The sequence below is a fragment of the Thamnophis elegans genome, chromosome 1, assembly GCF_009769535.1.
Source record: "Thamnophis elegans isolate rThaEle1 chromosome 1, rThaEle1.pri, whole genome shotgun sequence".
In the NCBI taxonomy this organism is placed as follows: Eukaryota; Metazoa; Chordata; class Lepidosauria; order Squamata; family Colubridae; genus Thamnophis; species Thamnophis elegans.
In genome coordinates, this window is record NC_045541.1 from 180065681 (window position 1) to 180086271 (window position 20591).

Below are 20591 nucleotides of genomic sequence, written 5' to 3' on the forward strand. Positions count from 1 at the left end.
AATAAATCCTCCTTCCTTTACAGGTGGTCCTCGACTTACAACAGTTCTTTTAGCGATCGTTCAAAGTTACAACGGCACTGGTAAAAAGGTGACCTAGGATTTGTTTTTCACATTTATGTGTCAGGCCTGGAAGCTATCTTTTGCCTTTTGGATTTCATGCCTGCCACACTTTGTACTGTGGGAGAATGGGATTATACAGAGAATGGGTGATGTGTAGCCATAACAACATTTTTTCTCCGAAAGTCAAGGTCACTTTTGTCCCAGCACCTGGATGGATGTGGATAGAAGGAATCTTCCTTCATGGCAATGAAGGATTGGACCGTGTGATGGACTTGTGGGTGTTGGGACAGGGTCTTAAACTTTTAACTGGGTGGGGAAAACCTGGAAGCTTTCAGATTTGGGTTTTCCCAGATGTGCCAATATGACATCTTCAATAAATTGTAGCTTTGAGGAAACAGAAGCCTCGGAGTTCCTTTTCATTGGGCTTGTTACTTGGAACCCTGACTGTAGCAGTATCGCCACAATAACCTGTTACGACCCAGCAGGAGCCGTTGGAGCTGCCGATGGACTCCGATAGCGAGGGATCCTATGAGTCTGCTATGGAAGATGTGGAGGACCCTGGGCAGGGTTCAGACTCTGAGCAGGGACCAGAGAGGCTGGTTGGCCACCAGGAGGTGCCTGAGGCATGGAGCAGTGGGGAAGATCAAAGGGAGTTTGTCCCGGACACCAGGCAATGGAGGGTGGAGAAAACGGAGGCAGCAGTTATGGAGACAGACTCATAAGAGATAATCAAGCCCAGGTGGTTGTGGCTTGGCCCCTCCCAAGAGAGTATATAAGAAGAGACTTTGGGAGGAGTCCTTTTGCAGGACACAACCGTTTGTAGTAATCTGGAGAACTCCTTGTCTGGTCTGCCTTGTGTTCCCATGTCTGTTGGAGTCTGGGTTGCTGCCAACGTCTTGCCAGTGAGTCGTGTCTGGGCTTTCAGCCAACAGGATTATAATTGCTGTGAATAAAGAGTGGCAAACAGCTAAGCCTGTGTCTGCGTTCATTACCGGACGGAGGGGGGCCAGAACAGTAACCTGATCCAAATTTGGACGCTTGGCAACTGACTTGTATTTACGGCGGTCGCAGTGTCCCAAGGTCACATGATCCCCTTTTGCGACCTTCTGACAAGTAACGAAGACAGATTTGCTTAATAACCGGGGGACTAACTGTTAAAAACTGCAGTGATTCACTTAACAATGGTGGTAAGAAAGGCTGTAAAACGGGGCAAATGTCCCCTTAGCAAATGTCTCGCTTGGCAACAGAAATTCTGGGCTCAATTGTGGTCCTAACTTAAGGACTCGCTGTGTTTTCTCCTCTTTGGTAAGGGAAGCGAGGCGGACAGGCAGGTGGAAACTCGCTGGCGTTGAGGATATAAATCTGTTTTTATTTATACCATTGCTCCATTTCCACGGGTGGGGGGAAGGGGGAATTTTTTGGGAATGACCATTCGACCAATTTATGGGGAAGAGGCGGGGAGAGGGAAGGAAACTTTTTGGAGGGGATCACACACCCATGCGCGCACACGCACACAGCAATTCCTGCAAAGGGATGAACTTTCTGCAAGTCTTTCGGGCTAAATCCTGTTCCAGGTGGACGCGGCCAGATCCTATGCAATCAGTTTTTGCAGCCACTGGATCAGAGATGCAGTACTCCTGTCCCCGGTGGGCTTCCCAACGCGTCGCAGGACACCCCCGATGCCACGGAAGAACGCCGTGGAAGGGAGCTCGCGGGTCCAAGGGTCATACGCATGGCTTGTGTTTCTTTTCCCCAAATGTGTTCTTCTTGAAGTGTGCTCGGGTGGACCTCGGGATCCGTGGAAAGAAGAGTCCGCCACCAAGAGCAACCCGAGATCCCGCCGCATGTCTTCTCCGAGGCCAAGGTGGACGGGGCTCACAGTTCGTCGTGGGATTTTTCGGCCACGATCATCAGCTTGGAGAGTTCGGAGTGGAATTTTCCCTCGCGGTGAGACACTGGAAAGAGGAAGAGGGTGGCAGGAAGGTTAGAAATAGAATAGAAATAGAAAAATAAAATTTATTTATTTATTTATTTGTCTTGTATGCCGCCCACTCCCGGAGGACTCCGGGCGGCTCACAAAAGACAAGGGAAAGGGGGAAAACGAGACAAAGACAACATATTAAAAACAAAACCAACATTCACAATTGGGATAGGGATAAGGATAGAAGAATTAGAATTAGAAGCAATTAGAATTTAAATTAGAGAATTAGAATTAGAGAATTAGAATTAGAGAATTAGAATTAGAGAATTAGAATTAGAGAATTAGAATAAGTATTAAGAGAATCAGAATTAGAGATTAAAGAATTAGAGATTAAAGAATTAGAATTAAGAAGTAGAATTATAGAATTAGAATTAGTGATTAAAGAATTATAATTAAGTATTAGAGAATTAGAATTATAGAATTAAAGAATTAGAATAAGTATTAGAGAATTAGAATTAGAGATTAAAGAATTAGAATTAGAGAATTAGAATTAGAGATTAAAGAATTAGAATTAGAGAATTAGAATTAGAGATTAAAGAATTAGAATAGGTATTAAGAGAATTAGAATTAGAGAATTAGAATTAGAGAATTAGAATTAAGAGAATTAAAGAATTAGAATATGTATTAAGAGAATTAGAATTAAAGATTAAAGAATTAGAGAATTAGAATGAGAGAATTAGACTTAGAATAAGTATTAGAGAATTAGAATTAGAGATTAAAGAATTAGAATTAAGAATTAGAATTAGTGATTAAAGATTAGAATTAAGAATTAGAGAATTAGAATTAGAGAATTAAAAAATTAGAAAAAGTATTAGAGAATTAGAACTAGAGATTAAAGAATTAGAATTAGGGAATTAGAATTAGATATTAAAGAATTAGAATAAGTATTAGAGAATTAGAATTATAGAATTAAAGAATTAGAATAGGTATTAGAGAATTAGAGATTAAAGAATCAGAATTAGAATTATAGAATTAAAGAATTTGAATAAGAATTAAAGAATTAGAATTAGAGAATTAGAGAATTAGAATTAGAGAACTAGAATTAAAATTTGAATTGAAATGGAAATAGAATAAACAGAGTTGGAAGAGACCTTGGAGGTCTTCTACTCCAGAGTTGGTCGAGAGACAAGCGGATGTCTAGATGTTACAAACAAACAAAGAAACTCACCTGCCTGTTCCGTGACCAAGAATTCCTCCTCTTTTAAGGGGACGTCGTTCTGTCCTCCGACGCTAGCCGAGGACTGAAAGAAACAAACCCGTCAGTCAAGCAGGAGTGCGCAAAGGGCTCGACCCCCCACCCCCTACGATTTTAATGGCCTGTCCCTGAGACTAGAGGGAAGTGGGCCCAGGGTATTGGCAATGTTCAAAAAAGTCAAGATGGCAGCCCCAACTCCACCGAGGAGATACTAGTGCCCCCAAGGAAATCCTGTATAGTAAAGTTTCGCAACTTTCACAAGTTGACGTACGTGGTCTTCGATCCCCAGAATTCCCCGGTCAACATGGTGGGACGTCAACCCCACAAAATCCCCAGCCAGCATGGATGAATAATCAGAATGGACTTCAACCCCTAGAATCCCCCAGTCCACATGGGTAGACTTCAAGACCCAGAATTCCCTGGGCGGCAAGCTGGCTGATGAATTCTGGGAATTGAAGTCCACGTGTCTTCATCAGAAGTTGAAAAACTCTTCTCTAGTAGCTGTGGGTTATGGGGGAGAGGGAGCCAAGCAGATGTGGCTGAAAACAGCAGTGCACTTGAGTGGCGGGTGTCAATGAAAGAATGACAACATGACCCACACTTAAAAACATCCGATGGGAAGCTTAAAAAGGAGACCTAAACTCTACCATAACGAGACCAGGGGGGAAGGTCGGGGTTGAACCAATAGTAGATTAAGCTTTGTAACTAAGTAGGGCGACGAATGGATGCAGTTGAGAGACACCATTTTTTACCCTTTCAAACTGGAGAGTTTATTAATCATAGATCTGGGAGGGACCCTGGAGGTCTTCTAGTCTAGCCCCCTTCTCAGGCAGGAAACTCTATCCCATTCAAAACAAAATGACTGTCTGATCTCTTGTTAAAAACCTCCAGTGATGGGGCACCCACAACTTCTGGTGGCAAGCTGTTCCACTGGTTAATTGTTCTGTCAGGAAATTCCTCCTCAGTTCTAAGTTGCTTCTCTCCTTGATTAGTTTCCACCCATTGCTTCTCTCCTGCCCTCAGGTGCTTTGGAGAATAGCTTGACTCCCTCTTCTTTGGGGCAGCTCCTCAAACATTGGAAGACTGCTATCCTGTCTCCCCTAGTCCTTCTTTTCATTAAACTAGACTTTCCCAGTTCCTGCAACCGTTCCTCATATGTTTCAGCCTCCAGTCCCATCATCATTTTTGTTGCTCTTCTCCATTAGCTCTGTCTATCACTGTAAGTGCTTTCTGGGGCCCCTAGCAGAAGCTTCAGGAACCTTCCCTAATTGGGGGGTTTATGGCTTTTTTATATGTTCTATTTACTATTGACCATTCGAAGGCACTCACCCCAAGACCAGTTTTGTCCTTGTATTGCATATATCATATATACAGGTAGTCCTCATCTTAGAACAGTTCGCTTAGTGACCATTCAAAGTTACATCACTGAAAAAAGGGGACTTACAACCTTTTTTTTTTCAACTTGTGACCGTTGCAGCATCTCACATTGACATTCAGATGCTTGGCAACTGGCTCACATTTATAACGGTTGCAGTGTCCCCGGGGTCAAGCGATCCCCTTTTGCGTCCTTCTGACAAGCAGAGTCGAGGGGGAAGCCGGATTCACTTAATGGCTGTGCCACTAATTTAACAACTGCAGCGATTTATTCAACCCATGAGGCGAGACAAGTCATAAAACGGGACAAGACTCCCTTAACCAGTTTCTCACTTTGCAATACAGGATTGGAGCTCAACTGAGGGCTACCTGTATAGGTATATCTAAGGTATGTACCTCGTTGGTCCCAGTATAAGGATGAAGCTGGTTGGGTGGTGCCTCCTAGTGGCCAGCAGAAAATATAGGCAGGGCCAAGAATTTTGTGGAAAGCGAACCCATAAACTGAGAGGGAGAAAGGGGCCCCCTCAATTCAAAGTGTCCTACAAAACCTGGGTTACAGATCTGACCTTCCCCCCAGCCCCCCTTCAGATGGGACTCACGTAAGCCATGGCGTACTGGATCTTTGCTCCTTTCATCTCAGCTTTAAACTGGGTGAAGAAAAGGTAGGATTTTCCTTGGGGCCTACAAGGAAAGGAAAAAAGAGGAGGGGGAGGGGAGGGGGAAGAGGGGGAAGGAGGAGGAGGCAGAAGAGGAGGAGGAGGGAGGAAGAGGAAGGAAGGAGGAGGAAGAGAAGGAGGAGGAGGAGAAGAAGAAGAAGAAGAAGAAGAAGAAGAAGAAGAAGAAGAAGAAGAAGAAGCAGGAGAAGGAGAAGAAGAAGAGGAGGAGGAGGAGGAGGAGGAGGAGGAGGAGGAGGAAGAAGAAGAAAAATAATAATAATAGGGAGAGGAGAGAGGGGGAGGGAGGGAAAGGGAAAGAGAAGGAAAAATTGGATTCAATTAAATTGCATGTTTTATTTGGCCAACTCTGATTAGACCCCCAAGGAGTTTGTTTCCAGCACAGAAACATTCCGTGTACTTGCAAAGCCACAAGGAGAATTATGATAATAACAAGAATACCAATAAAAGGAGGATTTAAAGAAGATGATAAAAAACATAAAGCCCTCAACTTACAACCCCAACTGAGCCCAAAATTTACGGCGCTAAGTGAGAAATTTGTCAAGTGAGGTTTTGCCCCATTCTACAACTTTTCTTGCCCCCCTTTGCGAAGTGAATCACTGCAGTCGTTAAATTAGTCAGACACCTGCTGAGTGAATCTGGTTTCCCCATTGATTTCTTTTCATTCAACTAGATCTACCCAGTTCCTGCAACCATTCTTCATGTGTTTCAGACGCCAATTGCCCTAATTATATCTTGGTTGCTCTTCTCTGCACTAAGTTGCTTCTCTCCTTGATTAGTTTCCACCCATTGCTTCTTGTTCTACTCCCAGGTGCTTTGGAGAATAGTTTGACTCCCTCTTCTTTGGGGCATCCCGAGAGATATTGGAAGACTGCTATTGTGTCTCCCCTGGTCCTTCTTTTCATTAAACTAGACATACCCAGTTCCTCCAACCATTCTTCATATGTTTGAGTCTCCAGTCCCCTAATCCTAAACTGAGGTGGCGCAGTGGTTAGAGTGCAGTACTGCAGGCCACTTCAGCTGACTGCTATCAGCAGTTCAGCGGTTCTAATCTCACCGGCTCAAGGTTGACTCAGCCTTCCATCCTTCCGAGGTGGGTGAAATGAGGACCCAGACTGTGGGGGCGATATGCTGACTCTGTAAACAGCTTAGAGAGGGCTGAAAGCCCTATGAAGCGGTATATAAGTCTAACTGCTATTGCTATTGCTATCCTTTTTGTTGCTTTTCTCTGCACTTTTTCTAGAGTCTCCACATCGTTTCTACATCGTGGAGATCAAAACTGAATGCCGTATTCCAAGTGTGGCCTTATCAAGGCCTTATAAAATGGTATTAACCCTTCACGTGATCTTGATTCTATCCCTCTGTTGATGCAGCCTAGGAAATAATAAAGGGCTTTTTTTTTTGACAGCTGTAGGACATTGCTGGTTCATATTTAAGCAATTGTCCACTAGGCCCTGCGGGGAAATTCTAAGCAGCTTGCCACAATAAAAAGAAATGAAAAGAGTGGAAACAAATACTCAGGTTTCCTTCCTGCAACAGAATCCCAAGTTTGAGTGGGGAACTGGCTGCATGAATGTACCGAATGTTGCATTTGGGGGGGGGGGGATGAAAGGAATTTAAACTTAAGTCCCTTTGAGTTTTGCAATGAATTTCATCAAGTCGATTCAGGTGTTTAGCATGGGGGGAAAATGTAATATTTAATGTAATATTCAAATATTTAATTTAAATTTCTCCTTCGTTCTAAGTTGCTTCTCTCCTTGATTAGTTTCCATCCATCGCTACTTGTCCTGCCTTCAGGTGCCTTGGAGAATAGTTTGACTCCCTCTTCTTTGGGGCAACCCCTGAGATATCGGAAGACTGCTATCTTGTCTCCCCTGGTCCTTTTTTTCATTAAACTAGACATATCAATTTCAGAACAGTTCTTCATATGTTTCAGCCTCCAGTCCCCTAATTATCTTTGTTTCTCTTCTCTGCACTCTTTCCAGAGTCTCCACATCTTGTTTACATTGTGGTGACCAAAACTGGATGCAGGATTCCAAGTGTGGTGGAATGGACATTCCTGTGGCTCCCTCTCACGCTGTTTTAAGGTGATTGATGTCTTAAAAGCAGCGTTTCTCAACCTTGGCAGTTTGAAGATGTGTGGACTTCAACTCCCAGAATTCCCCAGCCAGTTGGCTGGGGAATTCTGGGAGTTGAAGTCCACACATCTTCAAACTGCCAAGGTTGAGAAACACTATCTTTAAAGTGATTGACAAAAGCCCATCTCTAGCAGTTCGTTTAATGATTATTCCATCACTGAAAAGTTTGAGTTAGGACCATTTTTCAGACTTATCCAGCGTCCCCATGGGCATGCTTGGCAACTGACTCACATTTATGACGGTTGCAGTGTCCTGGGGAGTCAGGTGTGATCCCTTTTATGACGTTCTGACCAACAGAGTCAAAGGAGAAGCCAGATTTGCTTAACCACCATGTTGTTAACTTAACAACGGCAGGGCTCAGCTTAACAACCGCGGCAAGAAAGGTTGCACAATGGGGTAAAGGCTCACTTAACGTAATATCTCACTTAACGACACGAATTTTGGGGTCTATTGTCGCCCGTTGAGGACGACACAGACCTTGGCAAAATATTTTAATTTTGACGGACTGACCCGATTGTTCTTTCAGTGGAATGCAGGTAGTCCTCGACTTATGACTGTTTGTATAGTGACGGTTCAAAGTTACAACGGCTCTGAAAAGTGATTTAGGACCGCATTTCTCCCTTACGATTGTGTGCAGCAACTCTGTGGTCGCGTGATCAAAATCCGGACAGTTGGCCCCTGACTCACATTTATGATGATTGCAGGGTATATGTGATCCCTGTTTTGCGACCTTCTGGCGAACCGAGTCAATGGGGGAGCCAGGTTCTCTTAAGACCTGCAGTGATTCACTTGCGAGAAGAAAGGTCGTAAAATGGAGCAAACTCACTAAACAGCCGTTTGGTGGTGGTAAGGCGAGGACTACCTGTAAAGCTTACACTTGTGACGGGGGGGTGGGGGAGAGACATACCGCCAGATTGAACAGGAAAAGAGCTTCTTGTCTTCGTTGACCGCAATAATCATTTCCCACTGCTGAAATCAGAGAGAAGGGTGAAGGTCATTAAATAAAATTAGAATAGAATAGAACAGAATAAAATAGAAGAGAAGAATACAAATATATTGGAGAAGAGAAGGGAATAAGAGAAGAAACGAAACAATGGGATAGAATTACAGAATAGAATAGGGAATGGGAATGAGAATTGAATTGAATTACAGAATAGAATAGAATAGAATAGAACGGAACAGAATAAAACAGAAGAGAAAAATATAAATATATTGGAGAAGGGAAGAAGAGAAGAAATGAGACAATGGGATAGAATTACAGAATAGAATAGAATAGAATTGGGAATGAGAATGAGAATGAATTGAATTACAGAATAGAATAGAATAGAACAGAATAAAATAGAAGAGAAAAATATAAATATATTGGAGAAGGGAAGAAGAGAAGAAATGAGACAATGGGATAGAATTGCAGAATAGAATAGAATAGAATAGGGAATGAGAATGAATTGAATTACAGAATAGAATAGAATAGAATAGAACAGAATAAAATAGAAGAGAAAAATATAAATATATTGGAGAAGGGAAGAAGAGAAGAAATGAGACAATGGGATAGAATTACAGAATAGAATAGAATAGAATAGGGAATGGGAATGAGAATTGAATTGAATTACAGAATAGAATAGAATAGAATAGAACGGAACAGAATAAAATAGAAGACAAAAATATAAATATATTGGAGAAGGGAAGAAAAGAAGAAATGAGACAATGGGATAGAATTACAGAATAGAATAGAATAGATTAGGGAATGGGAATTGAATTGAATTACAGAATAGAACAGAATAGAATAGAACGGAATGGAATAAAATAGAAGAGAAAAATATAAATATATTGGAGAAGGGAAGAAGAGAAGAAATGAGACAATGGGATAGAATTACAGAATAGAATAGAATAGGGAATGGGAATTGAATTGAATTACAGAATAGAACAGAATAGAATAGAACGGAACGGAATAAAATAGAAGAGAAAAATATAAATATATTGGAGAAGGGAAGAAGAGAAGAAATGAGACAATGGGATAGAATTACAGAATAGAATAGAATAGAATAGGGAATGAGAATGAATTGAATTACAGAATAGAATAGAATAGAATAGAATAGAACAGAATAAAATAGAAGAGAAAAATATAAATATATTGGAGAAGGGAAGAAGAGAAGAAATGAGACAATGGGATAGAATTACAGAATAGAATAGAATAGAATAGAATAGAATAGAATAGAATAGGGAATGGGAATGAGAATTGAATTGAATTACAGAATAGAATAGAATAGAATAGAATAGAACGGAACAGAATAAAATAGAAGACAAAAATATAAATATATTGGAGAAGGGAAGAAAAGAAGAAATGAGACAATGGGATAGAATTACAGAATAGAATAGAATAGATTAGGGAATGGGAATTGAATTGAATTACAGAATAGAACAGAATAGAATAGAACGGAACGGAATAAAATAGAAGAGAAAAATATAAATATATTGGAGAAGGGAAGAAGAGAAGAAATGAGACAATGGGATAGAATTACAGAATAGAATAGAATAGGGAATGAGAATGAATTGAATTACAGAATAGAATAGAATAGAATAGAACAGAATAAATAGAAGAGAAAAATATAAATATATTGGAGAAGGGAAGAAGAGAAGAAATGAGACAATGGGATAGAATTACAGAATAGAATAGAATAGAATAGGGAATGGGAATGAGAATTGAATTGAATTACAGAATAGAATAGAATAGAATAGAATAGAACGGAACAGAATAAAATAGAAGACAAAAATATAAATATATTGGAGAAGGGAAGAAAAGAAGAAATGAGACAATGGGATAGAATTACAGAATAGAATAGAATAGATTAGGGAATGGGAATTGAATTGAATTACAGAATAGAACAGAATAGAATAGAACGGAACGGAATAAAATAGAAGAGAAAAATATAAATATATTGGAGAAGGGAAGAAGAGAAGAAATGAGACAATGGGATAGAATTACAGAATAGAATAGAATAGAATAGGGAATGAGAATGAATTGAATTACAGAATAGAATAGAATAGAATAGAACAGAATAAAATAGAAGAGAAAAATATAAATATATTGGAGAAGGGAAGAAGAGAAGAAATGAGACAATGGGATAGAATTACAGAATAGAATAGAATAGAATAGAATAGGGAATGGGAATGAGAATTGAATTGAATTACAGAATAGAATAGAATAGAATAGAATAGAACGGAACAGAATAAAATAGAAGACAAAAATATAAATATATTGGAGAAGGGAAGAAAGAAGAAATGAGACAATGGGATAGAATTACAGAATAGAATAGAATAGATTAGGGAATGGGAATTGAATTGAATTACAGAATAGAACAGAATAGAATAGAACGGAACGGAATAAAATAGAAGAGAAAAATATAAATATATTGGAGAAGGGAAGAAGAGAAGAAATGAGACAATGGGATAGAATTACAGAATAGAATAGAATAGAATAGGGAATGAGAATGAATTGAATTACAGAATAGAATAGAATAGAATAGAACAGAATAAAATAGAAGAGAAAAATATAAATATATTGGAGAAGGGAAGAAGAGAAGAAATGAGACAATGGGATAGAATTACAGAATAGAATAGAATAGAATAGGGAATGGGAATGAGAATTGAATTGAATTACAGAATAGAATAGAATAGAACGGAACAGAATAAAATAGAAGAGAAAAATATAAATATATTGGAGAAGGGAAGAAAAGAAGAAATGAGACAATGGGATAGAATTACAGAATAGAATAGAATAGATTAGGGAATGGGAATTGAATTACAGAATAGAACAGAATAGAATAGAACGGAACGGAATAAAATAGAAGAGAAAAATATAAATATATTGGAGAAGGGAAGAAGAGAAGAAATGAGACAATGGGATAGAATTACAGAATAGAATAGAATAGAATAGAATAGGGAATGGGAATTAGAATTGAATTACAGAATAGAATAGAATAGGGAATGGGAATGAGAATTGAATTGAATTACAGAATAGAATAGAATAGAATAGAATAGAAATAAGAATAACTTTATTGTCATTTTAAATGTACACTAGGCGTACATTAAATGAAATTTCGTTGCCTGCAGCTCTCACCCTCTCCAATATACCCTACACAAACATGACAAAATGAATAAACAAAATACAAAATTATGTATACACCCACATATATTATACGACACAGAAATCTGTGAACATTTCCGCCTATCTGCCTACGGCGAAGTCAACAGCCTTGGGCTCCCTTGGCCAAGAGTAAGACAGGCAAAGCATGCTGGGAAATAATTTCTCTGCAGGGAGACACCCCGCCCCCCCCAAAAAAAGAATCCGATGGCAGGTTCAACCCCAACTTTGGTAGGAGTCTAACCAGCATCCATAACAAGAATGAGAGTTTGACGAAAGAGAATATTTGTAGCTCGGGGTTGAAGTGGGGTCGTCCTTGGTGTTCTCTGAGCTTGGTGGTTTTCTTGCAGACGTTTCATGGTCCAACTAGGGAACATCATCAGTGCTAGAAGGAAGTGGGGTTTAGGAGGAGGAGGAGGAGGAGGAGGAGGAGGAGGAGGAGGAGGAGGAGGAGGAGGAGGAGGAGGAGGAGGAGGAGGAAGAGGAGGAAGGAGAAGGACTGTGGGGTTCCTGGTGCTCTCTTAGCTTGGTTGTTTTCTTGCAGACGTTTCATGGCCCAACTAGGGAACATCATCAACCCTGATCAAGAAACCACAAAGCATCATTCCTACTGATGCTGACAGAGCAAGCCACAACTAGTATATAAAAGGAGAGCAGTCCCCACTCCCTTCAAGCTCTGATGATGTTACCTAGTTGGGTAAAGAAATGTCTGCAAAAAAACAACCAAGCTCAGAGAGCAAGAAGGACCCTACAATCCTCCTCCTCCTCTCCGCAAACTCCTCTCTCTTCTAGGACTGATGAGGTTACTTCATTGGGTAATGAAACGTCCAAGATCAGAGAGCTCACAATCCTCCTCGTCTTCCCCCCTCTGCAAACCCCACACCCTTCTAGCTCTGATGATGTTACCTAGTCGGGTAATTAAATGTCTGCAAGAAATATCTCCAAGCTCAGAGAGCAATAAGGACCTCACAGTACTTCCTCCTCTTCCCCCCCTCATTGCTCCCCCTTGAGTCCGCAAACCCCGCTCCCTTTTAATGTTCCCTAGTTGGGTAATGAAACGTCAGCAAGAAAACATCCAAACTCAGAGAGCAATATGGATCCCACAATCCTCCTCCTTCACAAACCCTACTCCCTTCTAGCACTGATGATGTGATCTAGTTGGGTAATGAAACGTCTTCAAGAAAACCTCCAAGCTCAAAGTGCCTCCAGAAAATGAGATTCTCAGGCCAATTGGGCTTCCTCACCATCACCTCCCTCTTCTAGACCTTCTGTTAGGAATATAATCTAACGGTTGGGTTGGCAAAATATATAAATCATGTAACAATGTTGTACCTGTCTCTTTAAATCATACTGTAAAATGTGATTGGTTGCTGTTTCCTCAATCGGCCATAAGAGGGAGCCAGAACGACTGTTAGTTCTCTCTGTTTGTTAGATGCTGGGATGATCTGATCTGAGTATTTTGGAAGCTGGCTGTTAGAAAGTGCCGTGAGCTATTGTAAGTTTTGCAACTGCTAGCAAACTTTGAGCACCTGACTGTTTGTATGATACTAGACTATGTTATTTGGATTATCCCTTAACTGAAAGACGTTGATGACTGACTGTCTTATCTGTGTATGACTTGGACTGTTTGATGGACTCTGATACCTCTATATTTCCACGAAAGTAAAAGCCTATTTCAACTGCAGTTTCTCTGTATGCTGGTTTGTGTGTTCTCCAACACAACTCTCACAACGCTTCTTTGAACGCACTCGCTCTCCCAACGGGGAGCTTACCTAACACCTTCCCTCCGCATAAGCTGGTGTGCTGTGCGGGCGTTCAGTTTTGCGAGACGCAGATCCACGCAGAACGGATCAGACAAGGATGGGAAGAAAAGAACTTACCTCGTTCGTCCCGCCCTGAGCTGCGTAGGTAAAACTGCAGGTAACGTCTCCCTGTTGAAAATGACACAAGAAATGGTGAAGAAGCAAGAATCAGGGTCTTCAAACCCAAAAGGTTGGACTTGTGTGACATGCCTAATCAGAGGCAGTCCTTGGCTTACGACCACAATTTTCACTGCTAAGCGAGGAAGCAGCTCTGTCAGTTTTGCCTCATTTTATGACCTTGCTTGCCGCAGTGGTGAAGTGAATCACTGAACCAATGGTTAAATGGGTAACACGGTTGTTAAGTGAGCCTGAGTTCCCTGTGGACTTTGCTTGTGACCCCAGAATAATGCAACCGTCGTAAATAGGAGCCAGTTGCCACGTGTCCGAATTTTGAACATGTGACTGTGGGGCTCTCTCTCATTAAGTGGGAACAGTCATTCAATGGGGAAATGTCCCTTTGACGTCACTTTTGGGGAACTTCCAATGGCCGCTAGATGAATGGTTATAAGTCGAGGACTATCTGTACTGAATGAAGCCATGTTAATCATTAACAGATCAAATAAAAAACACATCTTGATTCTGTATTGTTTTGATACAACCTCTCCAGCAGCCAGTAGATAAGCAGGGATTAACACCAGACAAACAATCATGCAGAAAGTAATATCCTGATCAAGGAACTACCAAGGAAAAAAAACACTCTCCCAGCAACACTGATGGGACAAACGGCTTAAGTATAGACAGAAAGAACTCTACTCCCTCCTAGCACTTACTATCTTACTATCAGGGTTCCAAGTAATAGAACCAAAGCAATCCGCATGGAGTTCCCTCAAAGTATGTGTTTATTAGGAATGACATATTGGCACGGCTGGTGAAAACCAAATTCTATAGGACTCGAGGTTTTCCCCACCCAAATCAAAACCCGAAGTTCCTTCTCCCCAGGCCATACGTCCATCACATGGTCCAATCAGGTCACAGTCCCAACTCTTGACGGGCTTTTGCCAGGGCCTTCCAACACCTGGTTGGAGCATCCTTGGCTCCCACGGGAAAGAATATTATTTTGGCTACACATCTCCCAGCTATCTCTGTCAGCCTCTGTTTTGCTGCTTGCTTTCGGCTGCCATTGAAACGGGGAGGGGGGGCATGGTATTTGGGTGGGGAAGTATCAGTACAGGAGTGACTGTTAAAAGGGAGTTGTTCTCACCATCTACTGTGCATGCTGCAGATAGAGGATTTGCCGCCAAGGCCAACTGTCCGGCATACCAACCTGATGATGCTTTTTGAAGATGACACCCATATGACACCTGAGGGATGTGCGGATTGGACTATGGGATGGGGTTACCAGGGGGAGGGAGTTGGGTCACATATTGATATCTATGATTATGCGCGCTTTTGCCTCAGATCTTGCTTTGCTTAGCTGCTATCTACTCATGACCAGTAAAAGTACTCTTAATTCTGCAAAATGGAGTTGAGTGGTTTCTTTCTTGGTTACTGAGGGAGGCCGCCCTGACATTAAGCAAGATCTCAGTTTCGCGCTCATCCCGGAGCTAACACTTTGTCTCTCCCCTCACGTTTCCACAGCGCCAACAGGCCTGGCTGTGGCAGCCCAGAAGATGCTCCCAAAATGGCTTCAGGGCTGACAGTTACCTAGCTGGGTCGTGAAACGCCTGCAAGAAAGCAAGCAATTTCAGAGAGCGCCAAGGATGACCTCCCTCCTCCTCTCAACAAACCCCACTCCCTTCTATCACTGATGATGTTACCTAGTTGGGTCTTGAAACATCCACAAGCAAACAGACAAGCTCAGAGAGGACCAAGGACCCCACAGTCCCCCTCTTCCTCCCCCTGCCCCTCCACTCTGTAAACCCCACTCCCTTTTTAACACTGATGATGTTCCCTAGTTGGGTTGTGAAATGTCTGCAAGAAAACATCCAAATTCGTAGAGCAACAAGGATTCTACATGATCATTGTTCCCTTATCCTATACGGCTAAGGAACTTTTAATTGGTCTCCCATCTGACATAAACCTTTTAATTTTGAGCTCAGCACATATTATTTTGGTCCTTCGGTCAACCGGCTTAAACAGACGGCTATACAAATCAGCTTCTAAGCCTTATCCTCATCCCTCCTTCTGATTTTGATTGTCATTTTAAAAGTGTTTACGGTGCCCAGCTGCTAACGAATGTGAGGGGTTTTTTTTTAATAAAAAGAACCAAACATACTGAAACCGATGGGGGGAAAATACGACAATAGAGAATAAGAAAGGCTAAAAATGAGCAATATATATTTTTTTTTTAAAAACCAGATGAGATTTAAAACAAACCAACCCACACAATCCAAAGGTCAGGTCTTCCTTCACCACAACCACGAGGAAAAAAATAAACTAGAAATTATTTCTGTTCCCATTTAGCAGCTCCTGATTTGACTTGACACAGAAGCCAGGAATTGTCGTTTAATAATGGCTAGCTAAAAATTTGGTTAGTTTTTTGCTTCTGTTTCACAATTAAATTCTGTTTCTGTTGTGGATTTAGATTGTGTTGCTTTTTTTTTCTATCCTTGTGTTGGTTTTCTTCTAGATTGGTTACAGCATAATGTATAAATATGAATGTTGCCAAGGGTCCAAATTTTGATCATGTGACCATAGGGATGCTGCAATGGTCGTAAGTGTGAAAAAGGGTCCCACTGTAACTTCGAATGGTCACTAAATGAACGGTTGTAAATCGAGGACTTCCTGTATTCTTTCTTTCTCCTATTTTCCCTGCAACAACAATCCTGTAAGGTGGATAGGGGCTGAGAGAAAGCCCAAAGTCACCCAGCCGGCTTTCATGTCTAATGAGGGACTAGAAGTCCCAGTCTCCTGGTGATTGGCCCAAAGTCACCCAGCCAGCTTTCATGCCTAAAGCAGGACTAGAAATTCCCAGTCTCCTGGTGATTGGCCCAAAGTCACCTAGCCAGCTTTCATGTCTAATGAGGGACTAGAACTCCCAGTCTCCTGGTGATTGGCCCAAAGTCACCCAGCCAGCTTTCATGCCTAAAGCAGGACTAGAAATTCCCAGTCTCCTGGTGATTGGCCCAAAGTCACCCAGCCAGCTTTCATGTCTAATGAGGGATTAGAACTCACAGTCTCCTGGTGATTGGCCCAAAGCCACCCAGCTGGCTTTCATGTCTAATGAGGGATTAGAACTCCCAGTCTCCTGGTGATTGGCCCAGTCACCCAGCCAGCTTTCATGTCTAATGAGGGATTAGAACTCCCAGTCTCCTGGTGATTGGCCCAAAGTCACCCAGCCAGCTTTCATGTCTAATGAGGGATTAGAACTCCCAGTCTCCTGGTGATTGGCCCAAAGTCACCCAGCCAGCTTTCATGTCTAATGAGGGATTAGAACTCCCAGTCTCCTGGTGATTGGCCCAAAGCCACCCAGCTGGCTTTCATGTCTAATGAGGGATTAGAACTCCCAGTCTCCTGGTGATTGGCCCAAAGTCACCCAGCCAGCTTTCATGTCTAATGAGGGATTAGAACTCCCAGTCTCCTGGTGATTGGCCCAAAGCCACCCAGCCAGCTTTCATGTCTAATGAGGGATTAGAACTCCCAGTCTCCTGGTGATTGGCCCAAAGTCACCCAGCTGGCTTTCATGCCTAAGGCGGAACTAGAACTCCCAGTCTCCTGGTGATTGGCCCAAAGTCACCTAACCTGCTTTCCTGCCTAAGGAAGGACTAGAATTCAGGTACCTCGACTTACCACTGTTTGTTCAGTGACCGTCTGAAGTTATGACAGCACTGAAAAAAGTAACTTATGACCGTTTCTCACACTTGTTATTAACAACTGCAGTGATTCACTTAACAACTGTGGCAGGAAAGGTTGTAAAACGGGACAAACCTCACTTAACAAATGTAGCACTTAGCAACAGAAATATTGGGCTCAATTGTGGTTGTTAAGTCGAGGACTTGCCTATCCTTTATATAATATTAAAAAAACAACTTCAGCAATAATCCAGGGGAAGGGGGGGGGAATTGGAAGACGTGCAATGCACCGTGCGAAGCTCATAAAAATCGAATTTACCCCCTACTAAGATATTAATAAGCAGTAAAAAAAGGAAATTATAATAGTAACGTTGGAAATGTAGGGAAAGAAGTTTAAAGGGGCAGCCACATAAATGTGAAAAATTAAGAGGAGAATGCCACAGCATGAATGGAGGCAACGGCGCAAGTGCTGCCATCTCATAGGCAGGAGCAAAACCGTGGCAGGGGCTCTACTACGCATTTACTCCGGGGTTAATTTGGTCCAAAGAACTACAATTCTGCATTTAGCCACTTTCTACGGAAACGTGGTCGGGACATGCCAAAATGCTCCGTTTCTCCCGCCTTCGGCTCCCTGACGACCAATCACAGCACCACAAAAAAGTCCCGCCCCTCCCTTCGACCAATCGAAAGCTATCCTTAAGGGGCGCAAGACTCAAGCCAACCAATCAGCAGCCGCCACCTAGCTCTCTGCCCTGTCTCGTTCGCTCTCACCAGGTTTTGCGAATACGAGTGAACCATCCCGCCGGGTCTGACATTGAAGTCGGCCGTGATGGGCTCCTGCTTTGCCCCGACGGCCGAGAAGAGGAGCTGCAGGAGGAAGAAGGACGCCGAACTGTCCCAAAGCCTCTGGTTGCCGAGTAACCTGGGAGCCACCATCTTGGAAGAAGAAGCGAAAAAATCCGTGGCCAGCTGATTGAGCTACGGAGAGTTAGAGCAGCCAACGTGCGTTTTAACGTTCAGCGCAGGCGCTTCTGATTCTGGGAGGCCAAGGCGGCCATCTTTTAAGCGGGCTCCGGCGGATATTCAGTGGGAGTTGCCAGATTTTGGCTGCAAATTGCAGATGACCTCTAGAGGGCAGCAAAGAATGCCAAAATCAGGACCTCTCTGCTGCCATTGGCTAGAACGGGAATTCTGGGAGTTGGAGTTCACACAGCTTCACGTGGGCTAAATTTCAAAACGCACAGCAGCGGGAAATCTTGTTTGTTGTTATGCAAAGTTGTCTGAATAATTGTTGCACTGACCTATCTCTGTGAAGGCAACTGGTGCTGGATGCAACAGCAGGAAGAAGCGGTAGCTAAATGTAACACAATATTTTTAAAATAAATAAGAAGTGGCTGTCTTACTATTAGGACCCAATGAAAGAGCTGCAAAAGTTAGAAAATTGAGAAGTTGGAGGAAGGCGGAGCAAAGAGCCAATTTCGTCTAGGGATTAAGGCAGCAGAATCAAAACCGGGAGACTGTGAGTTCTAGTACTTTCTTAGCCATGAAAACTGGCTGGGTGACTTCAGGCCAGTCACCAGGAGACAGTGAGTTCTGGTCCCATCTTAGCCATGAAAGCTATGTGGGTGACTTTGAGCCAATCACCAGGAGATGGTGAGTTCTAGTCCCACTTTAGCCACGAAAGCCAGCTGGATGACTTTGGGCCAATCACCAGGAGACAGTGAGTTCTAGTCCCACCTTAGCCATGAAAGCCAGCTGGGTGACTTTGGGCTAATCACCAGGAGACAATGAGTTCTAGTCCCACTTTAGCCATGAAAGCCAGCTGGATGACTTTGAGCCAATCACCAGGAGATGGTGAGTTCTAGTCCCACTTTAGCCACGAAAGCCAGCTGGATGACTTTGGGCCAATCACCAGGAGACAATGAGTTCTAGTCCCACCTTAGCCATGAAAGCCAGCTGGGTGACTTTGGGCTAATCACCAGGAGACAATGAGTTCTAGTCCCACCTTAGCCATGAAAGCCAGCTGGGTGACTTTGGGCTAATCACCAGGAGACAATGAGTTCTAGTCCCACTTTAGCCATGAAAGCCAGCTGGATGACTTTGGGCTAATCACCAGGAGACAATGAGTTCTAGTCCCACCTTAGCCATGAAAGCCAGCTGGGTGACTTTGGGCTAATCACCAGGAGACAGTGAGTTCTAGTCCCACCTTAGCCATGAAAGCCAGCTGGGTGACTTTGGGCTAATCACCAGGAGACAGTGAGTTCTAGTCCCACCTTAGCCATGAAAGCCAGCTGGGTGACTTTGGGCTAATCACCAGGAGACAGTGAGTTCTAGTCCCACCTTAGCCATGAAAGCCAGCTGGATGACTTTGGGCCAATCACCAGGAGACAATGAGTTCTAGTCCCACCTTAGCCATGAAAGCCAGCTGGGTGACTTTGGGCTAATCACCAGGAGACAATGAGTTCTAGTCCCACTAGGCATGAATGCCAGCTGGATGACTTTGGGCCAATCACCAGGAGACAGTGAGATCTAGTCCCACCTTAGCCATGAAAGCCAGCTGGATGACTTTAGGCCAATCACCAGGAGACAATGAGTTCTAGTCCCACCTTAGCCATGAAGCCAGCTGGGTGACTTTGGGCTAATCACCAGGAGACAATGAGTTCTAGTCCCACTTTAGCCATGAAAGCCAGCTGGATGACTTTGGGCTAATCACCAGGAGACAATGAGTTCTAGTCCCACTTTAGCCATGAAAGCCAGCTGGATGACTTTGGGCCAATCACCAGGAGACAATGAGTTCTAGTCCCACCTTAGCCATGAAAGCCAGCTGGATGACTTTGGGCCAATCACCAGGAGACAATGAGTTCTAGTCCCACCTTAGCCATGAAAGCCAGCTGGGTGACTTGGGCTAATCACCAGGAGACAATGAGTTCTAGTCCCACTTTAGCCATGAAAGCCAGCTGGATGACTTTGGGCTAATCACCAGGAGACAATGAGTTCTAGTCCCACCTTAGCCATGAAAGCCAGCTGGGTGACTTTGGGCTAATCACCAGGATACAGTGAGTTCTAGTCCCACCTTAGCCATGAAAGCCAGCTGGGTGACCTTAGGCCAATCACCAGGAGACAGTGAGTTCTAGTCCCACCTTAGCCATGAAAGCCAGCTGGGTGACTTTGGGCCAGCCACCAGGAGACAGTGAGTTCTAGTCCCACCTTAGCCATGAAAGCCAGCCGAGTGACCTTGGGCCAGCCACCAGGAGACAGTGAGTTCTAGTCCCACCTTAGCCATGAAAGCCAGCTGGGTGACCTTGGGCTAATCACCAGGAGAGGGTAAGTTCTGGAATTAAGGAGAAACTTCCCAACAGTGAGGACAATTAACCAGTGGAACAGCTTGCCTTCAGAAGTTGTCAATGCTCTTTTTTACAAGTCCACCATATATGA

At 43.0% G+C, this 20591-nt stretch overlaps 1 protein-coding gene across 1 annotated transcript; it reads right to left on the reverse strand.

The window, feature by feature from the left end:
* Positions 1-1408: 1408 nt before the first annotated feature.
* MYDGF (myeloid derived growth factor) lies at positions 1409-18159 on the reverse strand. The gene is made up of 6 exons (XM_032233558.1): positions 17928-18159; positions 13444-13494; positions 8330-8391; positions 5210-5291; positions 3210-3282; positions 1409-2015 (listed from the first exon to the last, which is right to left on the reverse strand). The coding sequence occupies exons 1-6, from the start codon at positions 18090-18092 to the stop codon at positions 1936-1938; spliced, it is 513 nt and encodes a 170-aa protein (XP_032089449.1). The 5' UTR covers positions 18093-18159; the 3' UTR covers positions 1409-1935.
* Positions 18160-20591: the final 2432 nt, after the last annotated feature.